Source organism: Gavialis gangeticus, unplaced genomic scaffold, assembly GCF_001723915.1.
Source record: "Gavialis gangeticus isolate Ggan-Ray unplaced genomic scaffold, GavGan_comp1, whole genome shotgun sequence".
NCBI classification, from domain to species: Eukaryota; Metazoa; Chordata; order Crocodylia; family Gavialidae; genus Gavialis; species Gavialis gangeticus.
This window is the reverse complement of record NW_017729034.1, coordinates 1,225,081-1,243,631: the sequence shown is the minus strand read 5'-3', so window position 1 is coordinate 1,243,631 and position 18,551 is coordinate 1,225,081. Positions and strand designations below refer to the sequence as shown.

Genomic DNA, 18,551 nt, shown 5'->3' with positions numbered 1-18,551 from the left:
AAATGGGGCCATAAATGGAGTCATGCTGAGGAAAAGTTTGGGAAGCACTGGCCTACAGCATTCAAGGGATGATGTTATACTTCTAACATCATTCTTGCTGTTGTATGTAACAGTTCTTTCATAGCTTGAAAACTTTCCTTGCGTGTACACCGGCTTGTCTATCCTTGAGTGGCTTATTGGTGCCTATCTTTTGCCTTAAAGAAAGGAGTCCTTACACAGATTGGCATGGAGGAAAGTGAAACCACATGCGCATTTGGAAAATGTACGCACCTTTTAAAATACAACATATTTAGGTCTTGCAAGGTTGATGTTACCTTTGATTTGGGTTTTGATTTAACTTGCTTAGGCTGGCTAGTAGTTAAAATGGGGATGCTGTTCATTTTCCAAAATTGGGTTTAGTGAGAATCTACTGTCAGAGCATCTTGAGCGGTTAGTACTGGAGCATAATTTTTTTCCAAATGTATTCATGCTTTCAATGCAAGCTTCTATTGTAGTGTTCTGCAACTTTATCTTTCTCTTGTTCTGGAGGGACCACTGCTAGGAAAGAGAATAGATTAGGAAAGAAAATAGATTAGCTTCGAAGACTAATTAGTAAGGTAAAGAATGTTGGTGACAGTTGTCCCCCCTTCAACTCCTTCTGCCCCCCCCCCACCATCTTAAAATTGTGGGTTTTTTTCACCAACTAATTCTGCTATAGTCTTGATTACCTGCTCTCTCTCCTCCCAACCGCTGTCAGACATTAGTTCATACAGTGTATTTCTAGGTTGAAATTTCTCCCCTGAGTTACTAAGGCAGTCATTTTTGCCATCTTTAAAATTTGTATTGGTTTTGAGTTCCCAGTTATTTCTTCCGTGGTTTTGCAAGGTCAGAAATGCCAGTGTATCAACAGTTGCAAATGAGAGGGCAGCTGCTGCAATGGGTTTCTGCTGGGTGTGACATGGGAATGTCTCTTGATATTTTGGTATTGTTCTTCTTAAAGGAGCATGGATCCTAGAGGAGAGGCTTGGGTTGCTCAGTTTGATGGAGGCTTTTCTTCTGTTTTGTAGCCAAAAGTTTGTGTATGTTAGGTATCAATGAAAGGACCATAGGTATGGGTATCTCTTGTGTCACAAATCCAATAACAGGATTTTCCTTTAGCCCTAGACGCTGCCAGTGTCTCTTCTGCTGCTCCTCTAGTCTTTGGATCTGTGGCAGCTTCTCAGGTTTGAGCTAGTTAATGAAGAACATACATTTGAATTGGAATTTTGGCAGCTGGAGCAAGGGAGCTAGTTTCAAGACTGAGGGTATATAAAGAAGTCATTGCTGCTATTTACCTTTTTGTTAAGATGTGAGAGCAGATATGCCAGCCTGTTTCCCACCCTTTGCCTGTATATGACTGAATTTTTGAAGCCTCACTTCAGGTGTTTATACATGTGCTCCAGGAGTGTGTGTGCATGGGAGGGGAGGGAAGACTTTAATCAGAGCTTTAGATAAAGTGCCCTGCCACTAGTTTGAAGTGTGGGGACGCTGATTCATGAGACACAGGAGGCTGCTGGAGCACAGTAATTGCCCCACTCCAGTAGACTCAATTAATGGAGTCTGTTCTGACACGCTGGAATTACAGTGCATTGGAGCAGCCTCCCTGCTCGTGTATAAGGTACCTTTTATGCTTACAAGGCAAAATATAATCTGTACAGATGCCAACCTTTCTAGTGCCACACTTTGAAAGTAGGGACCAGTCTTTTTGACAGACGTGCCACAAGTTAGCCCTAGACCTTTCCTGAGTGCCACTCCAATTGCTTTTCCTTACCTGATCTGTTGCTCTCTTTTCTGCTTCCTTCCCTGTGTGACCCTGCCTGATCTGATGTTCCCTGTCCTGTCTGCCACTATGCTCCCCAGTTTGCCATGTGCCACACAGAGTGGCTGCCCATGCCATTTGTGGCACCTGTGCTACAGGTTGGCTACCTTTGGTGAAGAGCAGCTTGCTGTATACCATCACAGCAAAGCTGAACGTAAGTCTGTTGACAAGGGAACTCCAAAAGGTCCTGTGCCCTGCTGATGTGGATAGGAGTTCAGTTACCTGCTACACTTGGACTAGAATTCCTCTTCTGTTCACTCCTGTTTTGTCATCACATGGATGGGAAAGGATTGGTGGTTTTTTATTATCTCCAATGTCTTTGGACTGTCCTCTGTTCACAGAACATAAGCATTACTGGGTTAGACCATAGGTCCATCTACTCCAGTGTCCTGTAACCAGCAATAGGTTAAATCCCTAACTGTTGTGTTTAATAGCCCTTGACAGACCTATTCTCTATAAACTTGTCTAATCCCTTTTTGAACTCAGTTGTACTATCAGCTTCCATAACATCCTGTGGCAACTCCCCTCCCATACTGGATAAGAATATAAGTTCCACCATTGTAGCTGGTGGTTGCCTACTGCTGCTCACTGGGATTGGCTCACTAAATGCATGCAAGAATGGTTTCCGTTATCCCTCCAGATTTAACAGGCTTGATTTGTCCATTCAAAAGCCTGGCAACAAGCGGCTATGACTTGTTAGGTTAAGCTGATCAGATAACCCAAACCTGTGAAAAAGGAACCTGTTTGCCCCTGTATAGGTGTGGCCATCTTGACACTATCTGTTGTTGTCTTTCACAGAGTTTTTTAATTGTAAATTTGCTGGCACTCCATAACCTCTAAAACAGGCATGTCTGAGAGACTTCTTTTCTTGTATCACAGCAGTGCAAATTTAAAAGAATCTTCATGTGTGCCAGCCTTCCCTAGGTGCCAAATGTATGGTCTCCTTGTAGTGTTTCTGCTAAAACACTTCTACTTCAAACCTACTCCAGAGAACTTGATGCTAATCAGAATTGGCTGAAAAAAAAGGGATATTGTTATAATAGTCGAGGTCTATAAATCTACCATAACTGTGAGCTCAGCTGTTGGAAGTAGAGGAGAGATCAGAAGATATTACAGTAACAATGAACGCAGACAGAAGAGGCAAATAAAGACCAAAAAAATTGTGGTTTTTTTGCTAGCACTTATGTCTACTAGTACAGCCCCAGGACTCTGTTAAAATCCTATCTAATAAATGAGAAGAGAGTACAGGTTTCCCTTGCTTTATGCTGTACATGTGTGAAAATGGCACATAGCTCGATTTTTGCATAAAGGGAACCCACTTTACAATGTAACAAATAGGGATACATTCCAAGACCTTGACTGTACTGACCCACAGACCCATTTCTAGCACTTTTACAAGACAATTTTGGTACTCATCAACAGCAGATAGTATACACAAGCACAGGGTGGTGATGAATTCTAATATTATAAAAGGCTTAATCTGTCTGCCCATAATGCTTTATTTGCTTCATCCCCCCTGCCCTGCTCCCTGGAAGTGGTGACGATAGAATGGCGTGGGGAAGTGAGGCCACTGGAGTTGGCCTCACCCCCATTCCCCATTGCTCCTTGGAGGTGGTGGCAGTGGCATGGGGGGGAATGGGGTTAGGATGCCACAAGGTGGGCACAGGCAAGGCCACCAGCACTGGTCTCGGCCCGCCCCTCCCCTCTTCCATCGCCACCACCTGCAGGCCTGACACGGGCTGGTATGGCAGTGGGGAGGGGAGGAGTGGGGCTTGGGCCCGATGCAGGTAGAGCGGGGAGCAGGCCTGCGGGTGTGGAGCAGTCTGCTCTCTTCCCCGTAGCCCACCAGCGTGGCAGGTCAGCTTCTCCCCATCCTTGGGCCCAGTCCTCCGCCACACCCCCCACATCTGCCCATAGTGACAGAGTGGGCCCGGACCCCAAGCAGCAGGTGGGAAGTGGGAAGCAGGCTTGGATGGTGGGGGGACACGGGACTCCGTTCCTGCCTACTCCCTCCATCATTCTTGATGGGCAATTGGCTGGTGCTACCCTAATGGGGATGGCAACTACAGAAACACATGTCACAGGCAACAAGCGAGGAGCACAGATCCACACAGGAGACTAGGGGTGCACCAATAGATATTTTGGGGGCTGATGCTGATATCCAGTATTTAAGGAGGCATATTGGCTGATACTGATCTGATATCCGATACAGCTGCCATCAGATGGTAAGTCCAGCGTGGTGGAAGGGGAGAGGGGAGGGGAGGGAAGGGGCATGGGAGGCAAATCAATGCCCCCTGCGTTGAGGGAGGGGTCAGGGGCAGGCACTGCCCAGCTGGGGGCACAGGATGGAGGCTTGGCTCATAGGGTAGGGGTGGCTCCCACCACTGCTTGCACCCCAGGAGGTCAGGGATGGGGGGGCATGTGCCCCTGGATCTGTGCGGTACAGGGTGGGCTGCACCTGCGGGGTGGAGTTGGTGCTGCGCGGGGCTTTGCTTGCTGGGAGCTGGGCTCATAGTAGGTTCCGGTGGTACTGGGAGGAGGCTGCAGCCACTCCAAATTTTTCCACTACCAGATCTGCACCGCCATGTGACGCAGCCCCAGCTGACCACCCCACCTCCACCCAAATCCTGGGAAAAGCCGGGGCTATGCCAGGTGGTGGCATGGGGCTGGGAGAAGAGCTGCAGGAAAATTTGGGGTGGCTACAGCCTCTTCCCAGTGCTGCCAGAGCCTGCTCTGAGCCCAGCACGTGCCAAGAAGAGCTGTGCAGTGCTGGCTCTGGCTCCACCACACAGCTACAGCCCAACCTGCACCACACAGATCAGTGCAAGCAGCAGTGGGAGCTGCCCCCACCCCATGAGCTATACCTGTGTCCTGCATGCCTTTCCCTCTCCAGTGCCCCACTGGGCAGCACCTTTCCCTGCCACCTGCCCAGGGGGCGTTAATCTGCCCCCCTACACCTCTTCCTTCCACCCCTTCCCTTCTGACTTACCAGCTGGAGGCAACTCTCCATGCTGCGGTTTCTGCTCTGTGCTGGGCTGTAACTAGATGCAGCACAAGCATTTATCAGCCCTAGCAGGCCAATATCTGATATAGATGTTTTTCTTGATATTGGTAGTGATCTGATATTGAACTGATGTATCAGTGTACTTCTACAAATGACTATGTTTTGGTGCACGTCACTCCCACAGTGCACCGCACAAAGCAGCTGGCTGCAGGCTTCTACCACACCAATCACCTAAGAGTGAATTTACCTTGCGCATAATGAATTTTTGGTATAAAAAGAATCTTTGCATAAGAATGAATTTGCACATACAGAACCCGCAAAAAGTGAGGGAAACCTGTAAAATGGAACAAAATTATTGGACTGCAAAATTAGGCCTCATTGTTGAAGAAGGGCATAGTCTCTTGTGATTGCCACCCCGTCAGAGCTTTAAAAAGAAGGACCAGGGAAAAGGCTGGTAGATCTCTGCTCCAGGTAAAGGATTCTCTCCTCCGGTAAGCTCCAGTCTAGACCAGCATACCAGTGAAGATGCCTGATTATCACCAGCAGGGATCTCAACAGGAGTTTTGGCTTTCCTAAATTTTTTTTTAATATGTTTCTCTCATCCTTTGTCTTTTCATCTACTCCTAATAGTAGGTTATCCAGTCTGCTGAGCCTGAAAATAACCAGTGAAAAATAGGGAGTTTCTGCCAGGTAATGTTTCAGACCAGAAAAGTGAGCTAGGGTCAGAGCAACATACCAACGTAAAGCCATACTGTCCCCCACTTTTTATTACACTGTTTTTCCTCCCCTTTTGCTTCCACTTGTTTTATCAAAAGCAGGCAAAAAAAGATCATCTTGCTTACAGCAAAATGCTCAAAAATCAGTGCCAGGACCAACCCTTTCTTTCACATGGGGAAGAATGGCTTGGTAAGCATAAGACAGTTGAACTAAACACCCTTTCTCTATCAAAGGAAATCAAATAGGTCTTGTGTTTTATGTTGCATAACCTTGCAATTTCAACCGCAAAATCCTTTGTTTTTTATTTGATTCTTTTTCTCTTGTTTGAGAAATGTATGGATTAACCTTGCATGAATGTCCCTGTTTGTTTGTTGTGGAATGGCAGCAGCCAAGGTCTCTGAGTGAAGGCCTGTTAACCCCACTTGAAAGGTTAATATTGTACAGAAAGAGAGTTATGTTAGTACATCTGACTTAGAGCCAGTTTATCCTGTCAGAATTAACAAAGCATAACATGTCCCTATTTAAACTTGGACTATACATTCCCTGCAAAAGAGGACCTGGCATCATATGCATTTGGAGCATGCACTACTGTTTTAGGACCCTGACCTAGACTGCGGCCTCCAGGTGCTACTGGAGAAAGGATCAGAACCTATATTTTGGACCAAATTCTTAATTGTACCAGTGTATATCTGGATAACTCTGCTGAAGCTAATGCAGTTATCCTGGATTGTTATACCTGAGAAGGGGATTATCTCTGATGTACTGATGCTGCTGAGCAATGTTGACCTTCTTGCCTGCTAGTGAGAGGCAAGTAAATTAACACTACTCTTGTTTTAGTTTCAAATACGATTTCTAATTGACATTTGAAGTTGAGTTGGAGATTGAGCCACATCTTTCAGATTCCTTTTAAGGAGGGCTGAAGCTAGATGCCCAGCTCCCATTAAAATCAGTGAGAGCTCTGTGTCTAAATCCCTTGACCCTCTTAAAAACATTTCCAGCTATAGATATAGTTAAAGAGAAACTTTACAGTCCTCTTTCAAATCAGTTTGTCTATTTCTTTCCCACAGTCCTAGCAACATCCACATGGGAATCAGGCAGAAGTACCTGGGTCCAGAATTTTCTGAGCGAACTCCAGTAGATTTGTGATTTGTGGTGGAAGTGTAGAGCATTTGTATGGTTTATGACCCCGAACAGGGTGAAACGAAACTAGTTTCAGCTGGGTTCAGTGTAGTATTCCCCTTTAGTGCCTACCCCTGGAACAGCAGAGGTGCCGCTTGTTTGAACTGGAGGTTCAACTCTGCCCTTTTATTAAGAGCATTTTCCTTCTTCCAAAGTGCCAATTGCTCTACAGACCAGCTTTTTATCGTAAATATGTGTGAATAAATAATCCGCTTCTGGGACTTGCACTTATTCTGTTGTATCCTATTTTTTCTCTTAAAAATGCCAATTGATTCAGAGACAAAACCTTCTGAAATGGACTAGGGCTTGCTTTCTTGTTGCATGCCAAATTATGAAAAAATGTTGAACTGACTTGAACCCTGACCTCCAGAGCATGTGGCAAAGCTTGTTAATTCTCCAAGGCTTTGGGGGAATAGTGGCTAAGGAAGAAGGAGGCAGGCTGGAGGGGGAGAAAATTAGTCCTGACATAGTGGGGGAGGCAGGTCCATACTTATATAGATTTATATCCTGTAAGTCTTTGTATATTTTTACATCACATGCTTCTGAAACCTAGAATATAAGCATTTTTTAAGTCTTACCCTAGTTCAAGCTAGTTGAAACTGACAATTTAGAGCAGGGGCGGGCAGTTATTTTGGGTGGAGGGCCGCTTACCCAGTTTTGGAAAGCTGTCGGGCCACATGGGTAGCCCTGCCTCTTGACAGGTGCCCTGTCCCCTGGTCACCATCTTGGGACCAATGTCCCAATGTCTTGGGACCAGTGTCTCAGGGCCAGCACTGGTGGGGCCCAGAACGGGGCACAGGCTGGGTCTGTGGAGCTGGGTTGGGCTGCACCAGTAGGGAGAGAGGGGAGCTGGCTCGGCTCCATAGAGCCCCTGCTGGCCGGGACCCTTGTACCCCTGCTGCCCTGCTTTGGGCCCTGCCAGCGCTGGCTCTGAGACACTGGTGTGGGTCCCGTGCACCCGCTCACTCCTAGTGCCCCCCCAGCCCTGTGGTATAGGCCAGGGGGCAGCGTGCAGCTCCAACCCTCTGCTCCCCAGCAGGGAATGAGCTGGTGCTGAGCACAGGGAAAAGTGGCCCCTTCCCTCCCCTCTCTGCTGCAGCCACTCGCAGCCTGCACGGGGCTGTCCTGAGCAGGCACAGGCAGCCCCACATGGGCTGTAAGCATCCACAGCGCAGGGCGCCAGCCACCAGGTGGGCAAGGGGCCGCTTTTCCCATGCTCAGCACCAGCTTGTAACCCGCCCCCACGGCCAGCCTGGGCCCCGCACTGCCTCTGGGCTCACCCATCAGGGCTGCTCTGTGGTGGCAGCAGCTGCGGCTCCCCCGCTTGCCGCGCTGGGCAGGGCAACTTGAGGTTAGACCTGTGCTCTGCTGTCCTTTCTGGAGTGGTCCAGATGCACTGCGCAGCTAAACAGAGGAAGCAGTTAAGCTACTGATGATGAGAGCAAATGAAATGTAAGAAGGAAATTGTCTGCCCCACACCTGGCAATTTTCTTGTAGACCTGCATCCCACTGCTGGTTGTGGGGAAGGAGAGGAAAGTACCCATGGGTAGCACCTCATTAAGAAATCTTCCCAAGCACTGCACTCCATTTCTGCAAAATAAATGACTAAACAGATATGTCCCTAGGAGAAATTACCCTGCAAAAAACCCTCTCCAGAGAGAACATATGCTTTCTTTGGTGAAAGCTGAATGTTTGGGGAACAATTAATTAGGGGAATATTTAGCAAACAAGCAGACAAAAACATTTTTACAAACTAAACTGCCCCTTCCAGTGGTCTTGGATTGTTATAGAACACCCAGGGTAAAGAGTTCTACAAGGGTTATTGTGTTTCATTTTAGAAATATTTTATAAGTTAGTCAAAATAAGACCTGCGCAGTTGGGGAGCAATAAAACTTTGTCTTCCTGTGCCCCTGATTCACAAAATGCAATTTTAATTCAGAAGCATTTACCACACTTCACACTGTATAAGTCATGGTTTGAAGCACAGTCTTTAGCTCTTAACATTCAACCTCAACTTATACACTATATCATTGTGCCCTGCGAGTGGCACCAGGGTTGGCATTTGGCTGGCACAGCCCAGGCATTGCCACTTGCAGGGGATGGGGCCGCACCAACCAAATGCTGAACCCAGCCCTGACTGATATACTGTTCCTATGAAAATCTTAACTTTTCACATTGGAAAATCATGGTCAACCTATACACCATGAAATATGGTAACTATATGTCATTGGCGCAGTATAGGATAGGACTGCAGGGCCTGGCAGCCCTGTGCCTGATCGGACTGGGCTGTGGGGCACAAATACACTTGCCTTAGCCTTGCTGTGAAGCTACCCAACTCTCATGTACCATATCTTGATGTTAGGTGATGTTTTTGATCAGGAGGTATTTAGTTTAGCCATGGCTGGCCAAGGAAGCAACAGGCTAGATCCTTCTTCTAGAGCTTCAACCTCACCTATACCCCATCCATGTGCCACCCAGATGTTGCAGCGTCGGTCTCGCCCTTGGTTCTTGACAGGCTACGTCTTTCTTTTTTCTTTGGCTTTATAGGCTTGTGGTCATCTCAATCCCATTTCCCTTGTTAAAATGGACCACTGGCTCCGCATAATCCCCTGGCAGAAGATAGTGGTCAAAAGAAATAAAGAAGAACTCAGGATTTTTACTTTGAACTCAGGTAAGTTTCTTGAAACTTTGGGACCCTGCAGCTTACCAGTGGAGTTTATCTACCACAGTTCTCTCAGGCTCAGAGGGTGCAGACATCTCCCCTCTCCTCGTAGGGCCCATCCTCTCTGGATAAAGAGAATAAAGGAATCCAGGGTGGACTTGCTTTGTCTTGCCAGCGTGCAGAGGATCCCTCCAGCCCTGGGGCTTCTGTGCTGGACTGATGTCTCCTAGCTGGGTCCGAGCCCCTGGTACATGGGCCTTTTTCTGGCCTTGCCAGGTTATAGGCATCCACACACTTGTGCCTGGCATCCAGTCAGTATCTTTAATTTTTCCTGTGGCTTGCAGTCTGTTCTTTCCCCTTTTTAGTTCCAGGGGTCAGGGTCCAGGTTAGCTAGCTGCCCCCTGAGTAACACCCCCATGAAGAAGAAAAAAAAAAAAAAGAAAACCCAGAATCTTAACTGAGCGCAGCCACTTCTCCCATGGCTGGCTCGTCTCCCTACGAAGCTTCCTGCCATCTCCTGCTGCTTTTCCTGCGGTGGGCTCAGTACAAGTGTCTCTTGGCTCACTGGAGCTCCTTGGAGCTTCCACACAGGCACACAGCCTGCTCCCTGACCCCCGGAGCCTCTTCTCCATCTTCATGCTGCTGCCACTCATCTTCCTCCTGCAGCCAGTTTTGCTCCTCCGCCATTCTTGGCGGTGGGCTTGAAATATCTGCACAGCTATGGGGTAGTCTGAGGTTTCCGTGGTGCCCTTTGTTCTTTCAGCATTGCTCGCTTCGGCACAACAGGTGGGTCTCTGGCTGCATTGAGTTCAATCGGGCTTTTTCTCTTCCATTCACACTGTAATATCTAGTTCATCTGCCAGCTTCATTTGACTATAAATTTTTTTAAAAAGCCTTTTGTCTCTTGCTAAATGAACTTTGGAAATGGCACTGAAAGCAAAAAAGAGGAAAGAATATACGACAAGGCTAAATGTAAAGTGTATGTACAGAAGTTGCTTTTTTCGCCATTTAAAGTGCTGTACTGTCATGACTAACAAAAGTGCATAGCTTTACAACACATTTAAAAATGGGTACCGCACTTTAACCCTTGTTAAATGAGGTATTAAATTTGAAGCACTGTAGTTTATAGCACTTTAGCCACCTGTAGCACTTTAAATTAACTTGTGTATGCTGAAGCCTGCCCAGAGCTGCTTCTCTGTGGAGCGCCTTCTGCTTCCTAGCCTAGAAAGCGCATGGATTCTCAGAGTTCCCTCTTACCCACATGAAACGCTGCACTTCTGCCATGTTTAAGGATGTTGTAACTGTATAGTGCTATAAAAAGTGCTATAAATTACAGCACTATAAAATGTGCGTGGAGCACTTCTGTACACACCCAAAATTAGTAAGTTAAGTCTAGCACAGTTCTATTTTGCTGTGCTCAACATGGTGTTTTCTTCTTGGAATAGATAGAAAATACTAAACTGGTCAAAGACAGTTTGCAGCAGTTATCAAAAGAATGTTAGCAATAACACAGTGCATTGATAAGGCAGTATAAATATCCTTTTAAATCTCCTATAAGAGGAAGTGTTTGGGGTTTTATTTTGAATGTCAGTAAATCCTAGTATTGGTGCTTCCTGGATTTGCTACCCTAATGTTCAATAGGCCAACTGGAAATTTACTGAAGTTCTGACCATAAACAAACAAGACATAGTTTTGTGTCAAAGTGTTGCCAACCCCACACATTTTAAAAACAGTCATGAGTCAGGTCTCTCAAAAATATTTTAAAGCGGTATTATTGATATTTTTTTTTAGGGTAGCTCCTTTCATATTTTCAAGATCAATCTCCAAACCCACAAGCTGCCTAATCCCTTTCCACCTATTAGGTGCCTGTATGATCCTGTTCCAGCCTGAGCCAAGTCCTTGAAAAACTGACTTGGCTTACTTTTGTAACATGCTGTCCCCTTCACTTTAAAACTAATCCACAAAAAAAGCAGTAAACTTACCCACCTTTTGGGTTTTTTCCCCCTGGGGACTTGATCAGCATATAAGTCCACCAAGTCCACTTAGGGACCTAATCGGGTAAGTGGGATCCATCCCAAGGGCTTTAGTTTTTCAAGAAGAGATTTGTCTGAGATGCTTCAGACAGTCTCTTAATTGCAGAGTCTGAAGGAACACAAACATCACAAAAACCATGATAGTATCAAGAGAGTTGGTACCGCTGGTATTATTCTTTAATAGCACACAAAGGTGCTTTACAGAACAAATAGGATAGAAGGCAAAAGACTTCTATCCCATGTGCATGTTGCCACCTAAGTAGAGATATAATTAGATGAATAAGGGTAATAAATGTGTACAAGGGGAAAAGGGTTGAGGAAGGAACAGGATGATTGCCACCAAATCATGCTCTTATTCAATTTTGTTAATATAGCTGTTCCTGCATCCTTCTGTACAAGGGGTTATCACCACTGTATATGTAAATTAGTGTCAGTATGCATGAATTGTTGCATAGTTGTCATGAAATAGCTGCGCACTTCTGGTGCTGTATTTAGTGAAGTAGCAAAGCCAAGGCTAAGATGTGACTCCAGCAGAGATACTGATCCACCCTCTCAAGGAGGAAGGGTAGCCAAAATGCTTACACGATTCCTCCTTACAGAGATGACCTGAGCAGGGTATGGGGCCCAGGGCAAATCAGCCTGTGCAGGGTCCCACCCCTGGAAGCAAGGGAGCTGTGGCAGATTCAGCGGCGGGGGGAGGGTGCCAAGTGGCCAGATGTAAAACCGGCTGCAGCGCAGAATCGCCGCACCACTCCGCCCAGCTCTGCGGGGCGCCCCAGAGCGCAGGGTATGGGGCAGTTGCCCTGATTTGGCCCCCCCTCTTCCCCCAGGGACAGCCCTACCTCCTTACTGAGTATAGTATATGATACACCCTGAATGTATCTGTGATTGAAACTGGTGGGAGCTGACCTGCAGTGTTCAACTAAACTTAGATAGGATGTTAAATTCATCTTTAAAGGATTGGTTAAGCTCCTATTAAAAAGTTCTTGTGATTCTCTCTTTGTGGCTGAACCACACTTGACAAAGGACTGTAACCAATTAATTCAAAAAGTGGCAGATCTTGGTTTATTACATTTTGTTTCAGGCCTTAGGGACCTTTTTAAATGCTTGTAAACTTTGGATTTTACTATCAGTGCCCTCCATTTACTCAGCTAATAGGTCACAACATTTCAATCTTCAGGCACGCTGAACAAAACTGACTGAATGGTACCAGGCCCTGTTTTATCCTGGGTGTTTTCCGGCCCCTCTTGAGGCTGACAAGAAGGTCAGATGGAGGAGGGTGGAGGGGAGGGGACGGAAATCCGCAAAAGCCATCAGTGTTAAAAATATTCCTCTTGATTTCTCCAGAAAATGAGGTAATACTCCTCCAGGGGACAGCAGTATTCACTATACAGACCTCTCTTATTAACTGCCCATGATATTCACTGAGTGAAGTCAGGAACAAGAGGAGGAAGGAAAATATAGTCATGTCATTAAAGATAGTATCAAAATACGTACACACAGAACAAGGTTACAGTTACATGAGCAGCCTCTACTTCTGACTGCTCATGCAAGCTTAATTTTTTTTCAATAGAGAATTTTACATGGATTAAAATACTAACAGTAACAACAAAAATACCATAACCCTGGTCTTTGACTTGAAAAATGAAATGAGTTACATTCTTTTGTAAGGGTGAATTTCTTTGTAAGGGCAAGGAGATAATGAGTAGCTGGGCAAAAGCTTTGTTTACATTTTAAGCAACAGAAAATGTATAATTTACCCCCAGTTTGTGTTCTTTAAACATACTAAAGTTAATTCTCAGTTTAAGAAAACATTGGCTGCTTGGACAGAAGTATTGAGAGGTCTGATTTGCCTTCTAGTTGCACTGCTTTTATGCTGTGGTGATTATTGAACCAGATTCTCAGATGTAACCTGGCAGAGCTCCACTGAAATAAGTAAAATCAATTTAGGCAATTATTCTGTTTGATGATGTTCCTTATAATCTTCACTCCTGCTTGGGAGTGGTCAAACTGGGAAGAATTCAACTTTTCATTTATACACTGTAGATCCACGTGCCATTGTCTTCTGCAATGCATGGGCATAGGGAGCCTCTGGTTTGACTGGGTGTCCACTTACTTGCAAAGAGGTCCCATACCTGACATTCTTTTGTCAAGACCAAGCATTGTTGGCAAACAGACTATGTTGGTGATAGGTTTTCTGAGGTGTTAAGGAAGGGGTTGTGCAGATCAGCTGAGTTTCACTGTCTGCCCCAATGAGACATGCAAAAAAGTGTGCGGTGTCAATCAAGCTAAATTGGTGAAGAACACATTAGAGGAAGAGAAAGTGTAAGAGGCTGAGGTTGGAATGACCTTATAGGAGCTTTACAGTGCTATAGCTGTCTTGTAACAGAACATTGAAAGTACCGTGAATGTATAATGTTTATAGTGTTATTTTGTCATTTGTGGATTGTCCCTTATTTTGCATATGCTGACTTTAATTCCCTGAAATTAGATCCATGCAGAAGTACCTTGAAATCAATAGGACTCTAAGCAGGTGCATGGGTCAGTCATTGAGGATCAGATGGCAAGACTGTGATTTAAATTTAACAGTGAAGCAGCTTCATGTTGTTTTATCGTGTGTTAATCTGGATATGGGAATGAGGTGCAGTAGTTATATGCCTTACTGTTGTAAAGTCACCTGTCTTATGTTTGTGGCGGGGCATGAGAGCTAACTTCAGATGTCTTGGTCTTTTTGCTTAGTGGTTTAAGAGTAAGGCTGCTTAAAAACATCCGCTGCAAATAAGCCATAACACACTGTATTTAGTCAACAGTTGGCACAAAAAACCAGCCAAAGGTAATTGCTTTCAATTACATGGGGAGATATACTAGTGTTTTTGGTTTTGTGTGATACACCTCTCTCACCCTGTGGCCAGTGAAGTTAAATTTTCTTTTGAAAAAGGTATCTTTAAAACGGTGGTAGGGAGGATATGCAGCATATCTGCCTGCAAAGAAGTATTTTGCATAGTGGAGAGATAAGTAAAATTAATGAAAGGATATATAACTTCCTCTCAAATTTCCCTGTCAGTTTGTGGCAGGAAGAAGTATTTTAAACTTTCATAGGGTATAATAACTGGCAGTTCATTCATAACTATGGAAAAGGCAGCTTGGTGTGCTAGAGAGGGGGCAATTTGAAACTATCATTTTTTTCCTCCAGCACTTCTTTTCTCCTGACACAATTGCTTGTTAGCATATATTTTTGTTTTGTTCAACCATTTGTTCCATATACCCTTGGGAAATAGAGCATCAGTGTGACATGCCTTCAAAAAGGTATACATAGTCAGATATAATGCACTTTAGAATCCTCCATTGTTCAGAGTCCAACATTAGTAACATATAACAGTGAAAAAGGATGGTGAAAGACTCTATTGATTAAAAGTGAGGAATCAGAGATCCTATCAACCAGTATATATTTTCCAGAAAAATAACTTGTTTGTTTAGCTACACAAATACATGTAGCAGCATTAAAAATGGACCCACCTGAAGGACTAGGAAGGGCTGCCCTGCAGAGGGACAGAGTGCGAAGAGACAGAGTTTGTCCCAGTAGGGACACTGTTTATCGTGAGGGTGAGTGAAACTGTTTTGGAGGTAGCCCTCTTGGAAGTGGGACGGGTGGTGGAACCCAGCAGGGTATGAATGAGACACATTAGCAATAGCCTGGAAAGAGTCCTGGCCTGGGATTGGCTGAGAGGCTTGGTTAAAAGAGGGGAGCAGTTTTCCCGGTGGGGAGAACAAAGGACAGAGAGAAGGGTTGAGAGACAGGCTGGAGACCAGGGAAAGGATTTCCCCATGGCTGTCTCCCCTGAGAGCCCCTGGCAGAGCCTTGCAGAAGTAGCAGCAGAGGCTGCACCGAGAGTACTACATGGCGAGAGGCCACACTGTGTCCGTTATCCCACCCTTCCCTTAGCCCTGCTGGGGCAAGACAAGAGAGGAGCTGCCTGTGAGGAGACTCCAAGCCTGGGAAGACCCTTCTGCAAGCCCCTGTGTGGCTGCGAGAGCGCAGGAAGGGAGGAGGATGCAGGGCCATGCAGAGACTGCTTGAGACTGCCTTGGTTTTTCCTCTGTGTGAGAAGGCACTGGGGAAGGGCAGTAGGGCTCTGCAAAACACCATCGTTTAATTTTGACGTCTGGTTCAATGTTTCAAAGGAACAGTGTTTTGTTTCATTTAATTTCAGAGCACTGTCCCATTTTGTTTCGTTGAAACTTTCGCTGTTTTGACGTGTTTCGACGTTTCGCCCAGGGGCTGTAATGGGGAATCATGACAATGCCTAAAACGTTGTCATTTCTTGCCTGATTTGGATGAAAATTGCAAGGGTGGTAGCCCCTTCTGAGGGCATGAAGCCTGTCAGGTTTCAAGGAGATAGGTGTAGGGATTTCTGGGAAACTGCACTTCAAAGTGATCAAGCCAAAAGTCCTAACACTTGCCGGCAGCGGCAGCCTCCTGTCATCCAGTGCACACATCCAGGGGCTTGCATCCCCGGGAGGGCTGTGGGGCTGTGCTGGACTCCTCCCAGGGTTGCGAGCCTCTGGATCTGTGTGCTGGATGACAGGAGGCTGTCGCTGCCACCTGGGACCAGTGGCAGCAGCAATCTTCCCCAGCACTGGGTGCAGGCTGCCCCCAGCACCAGTCCCAGGTGGCAGCCTGAGCCTCCTGTCATCTGGTGCTCCCATGAGAGGAGGCTCAGGCTGCTTGTGCACAGAAGCGATTCACAGGGCTCATGTGCATAGGACCCAGGCCAGTGTGGCCAGCAGTCCCCACGACTGATATGCAGCCTCGAGTGACAGCTAGGAGCTGCCCAAAAGCACACGGCCCCATGCTGCACTGTGCTGACCGGAGCTGGGCAGCAGCAGCAGCATGCTGTGGCAGAGGCGGCAGATACCCACCATGCAGGGGGCCAAGAGCATGGCTGCTGATGCTGATAAGCTGCAGAGGTGGGGGGGCTGGAGTCATGTGGTGGCCTGGGGCTGGACAGGGAGGCGAGTGGGGGATGCCGGTCCCAGGTGGGACAAGCAGGCTGAGCTTCATCTCACTGGGGCGCAGATCCAGGGGCTCGCAGCCCTGGGAGGGCTGCCGGGCTGTGCTGGACTCTTTCTGGGGGTGTGAGCCCCTGGATCCGTGTCAGATGACAGGAGGCTGAGGCTGCTGCCTGGGACTGGCGCTGGGCTCAGCCCACTCCCAGTGCCTGGGAAGATTGCTGCTGCTGCTGGTCCCAGATGGCAGTGACAGTCTCCTGTCATCCAGTGCACAGATCTGGGGGCTCGCACTCCTGGGAGGTGTCCAGCACAGCTCTGCAACCTTCCCAGGGTTGCGAGCCCCCAGATCTGCTTGCTGGATGACAGGAGGCTGCCACTGCCACCTGGGACCGGTGCTGAAGCCAAGTAAGCCCGACTTTGAAACTTGAAACGTTTCAAAACTTTCAAAACGTTTCCAGTGCCCTTACTCCATTTTGAAGCTGTTTTGAAGCCTTTTGCTTCATTTCGATTTCACTGTTTTGAGCTTGAAATGCATCGAAGCAGCTTCAAAATGAAACACCTGGTGAAATTTTGCACAGCCCTAAGGGGCAGGCTCAGGTGCTGGAGGGAGACTTGGGCTAGAAGGACAGGGACTGTTCCAGCCACCATAAGCCCTGGGGCAGGCAGGGCCCGGGGGGGGGGCTGCATTTTGCCAGATGCTGTGAGGCTGTGCTGGGCAGGGGAAAGTGTTACAACCTGCAGCCTAGACACTACTCCCTGCAGAGCCAGGGAAGGGGTGTGGGCAGGAATCTGCTCTCTTGCGGGGACTGCAGGGGAGGAGCCACCGCCTGCTGCACCAGGGACCACCCACAGATCCTGCACGAGGGATGCCAGCACCAGGGACCACCCACAGATCCTGTGCTTGGGACACGGATTCAGTTGTGCTCCCTGAGACACCCAGCCAGAGGCAGTGCAGACAGGGTCCTCAGTAACCTGTGTACAAGTTACAGACTCCGTAAATAAGTTCTTAATGGTTTATTAGTTGGAGTATCAATGTATTTATGTATTGGTTCTTTATTTACTGTGGGTAATTTGTATACCTTCCCCCTTGTGTAATGTGTATCCAAGAAGCATTAACCTTTAAGCCACCATCACCAGGTCATGCAGTGTAACATTTGTTCTATTGCACTGGTTATATGTTACCTTGTAAATGACTAAATCCTGTAAACAGTTTATAACAGTCTGCAAGGTTGTTTGATTGTAAGGGGAGGCTCTCTGCTCAGAGACCCTACAGCAGCTACCCAGGGATCTGGGCGGAGCCACTGGATACCAGGTACCCCAGCATCCCATTATTCCGGTGAAGGCACGGGAAGTGTCATGCCCAGGGTTACATATAAAATTGACCCAACCAAATGTGTGTATTTATAAATGCAAAGCAGCATAGTGTTCAGTTGTCACTGACATCTTGAATGACTCACTGAAAGAGACTGGGGTACCTTATCTGGGGATATTAAGGCTAGAGCAACCATTGTGATCAAGCTGTGATAATGAGCACTTCCCTTTCCATCTTGGGATAAGTTTGTGGAAGTAAGTCTGGAACTGAAAGCTAAGTTTGTTGTTGTTGTTTTCTTTTTGTATTTCTTGTCTGCCAGTCATGAAACGGTTCCTGCTGGTGGTTATCCTGGTAGCTGTTCTTATGTATGCCGTGCTTCACACAAATGTGTGGAAGACAAATGACTACTGGTAAGAGTAATCTCTGGTCTTTGTTGGTCCAAACATACCTTGCTTCGTGTATGTTCCATGATCATTAAAGTTATGACATCTCTCTGACCCCACTACCTATTGGCTGCATCTACATGAGACATTTAATGTGTAGTAAACGTTGTGCCTCTACAGGTACACCCCTATTAGGCTGGAGTAAACTAATTTACTCTGCAGCAGGATAGTACTTGTAAACACAAGTACTATTCCACTGCAGAATGAAAAACTCCGCAGCAGTGCGTATGGAGACACTGCCCCGGCGGACTGGGACATAAGGTTGCTTCAATGTGGGGGCTGCCTGCTGGCTAGCCCTGCACTGAAGCACCTTTGTGCCCCAGCCAGCCCTCTGCAGCATGTTGAACTGGGAGG

The 18,551-nt window shown here is 46.7% G+C and overlaps 1 protein-coding gene across 4 annotated transcripts in view; it reads left to right on the top strand.

The window, feature by feature from the left end:
- Window positions 1-18,551, top strand: part of ST3GAL6 (ST3 beta-galactoside alpha-2,3-sialyltransferase 6) — a 74,984-nt gene that overhangs the window by 13,151 nt on the left and 43,282 nt on the right. For 2 of the 4 annotated variants that reach the window (XM_019527105.1, XM_019527103.1), the window contains exon 2: window positions 18,074-18,164. In XM_019527105.1, coding sequence (XP_019382650.1) covers window positions 18,076-18,164 — 89 coding nt within the window. In that variant the 5' untranslated portion in view covers window positions 18,074-18,075. Of the gene's footprint in view, window positions 1-9,278; window positions 9,409-18,073; window positions 18,165-18,551 lie in introns of those variants that run through there. The other 2 variants (XM_019527104.1, XM_019527102.1) reach the window with 2 other exon arrangements.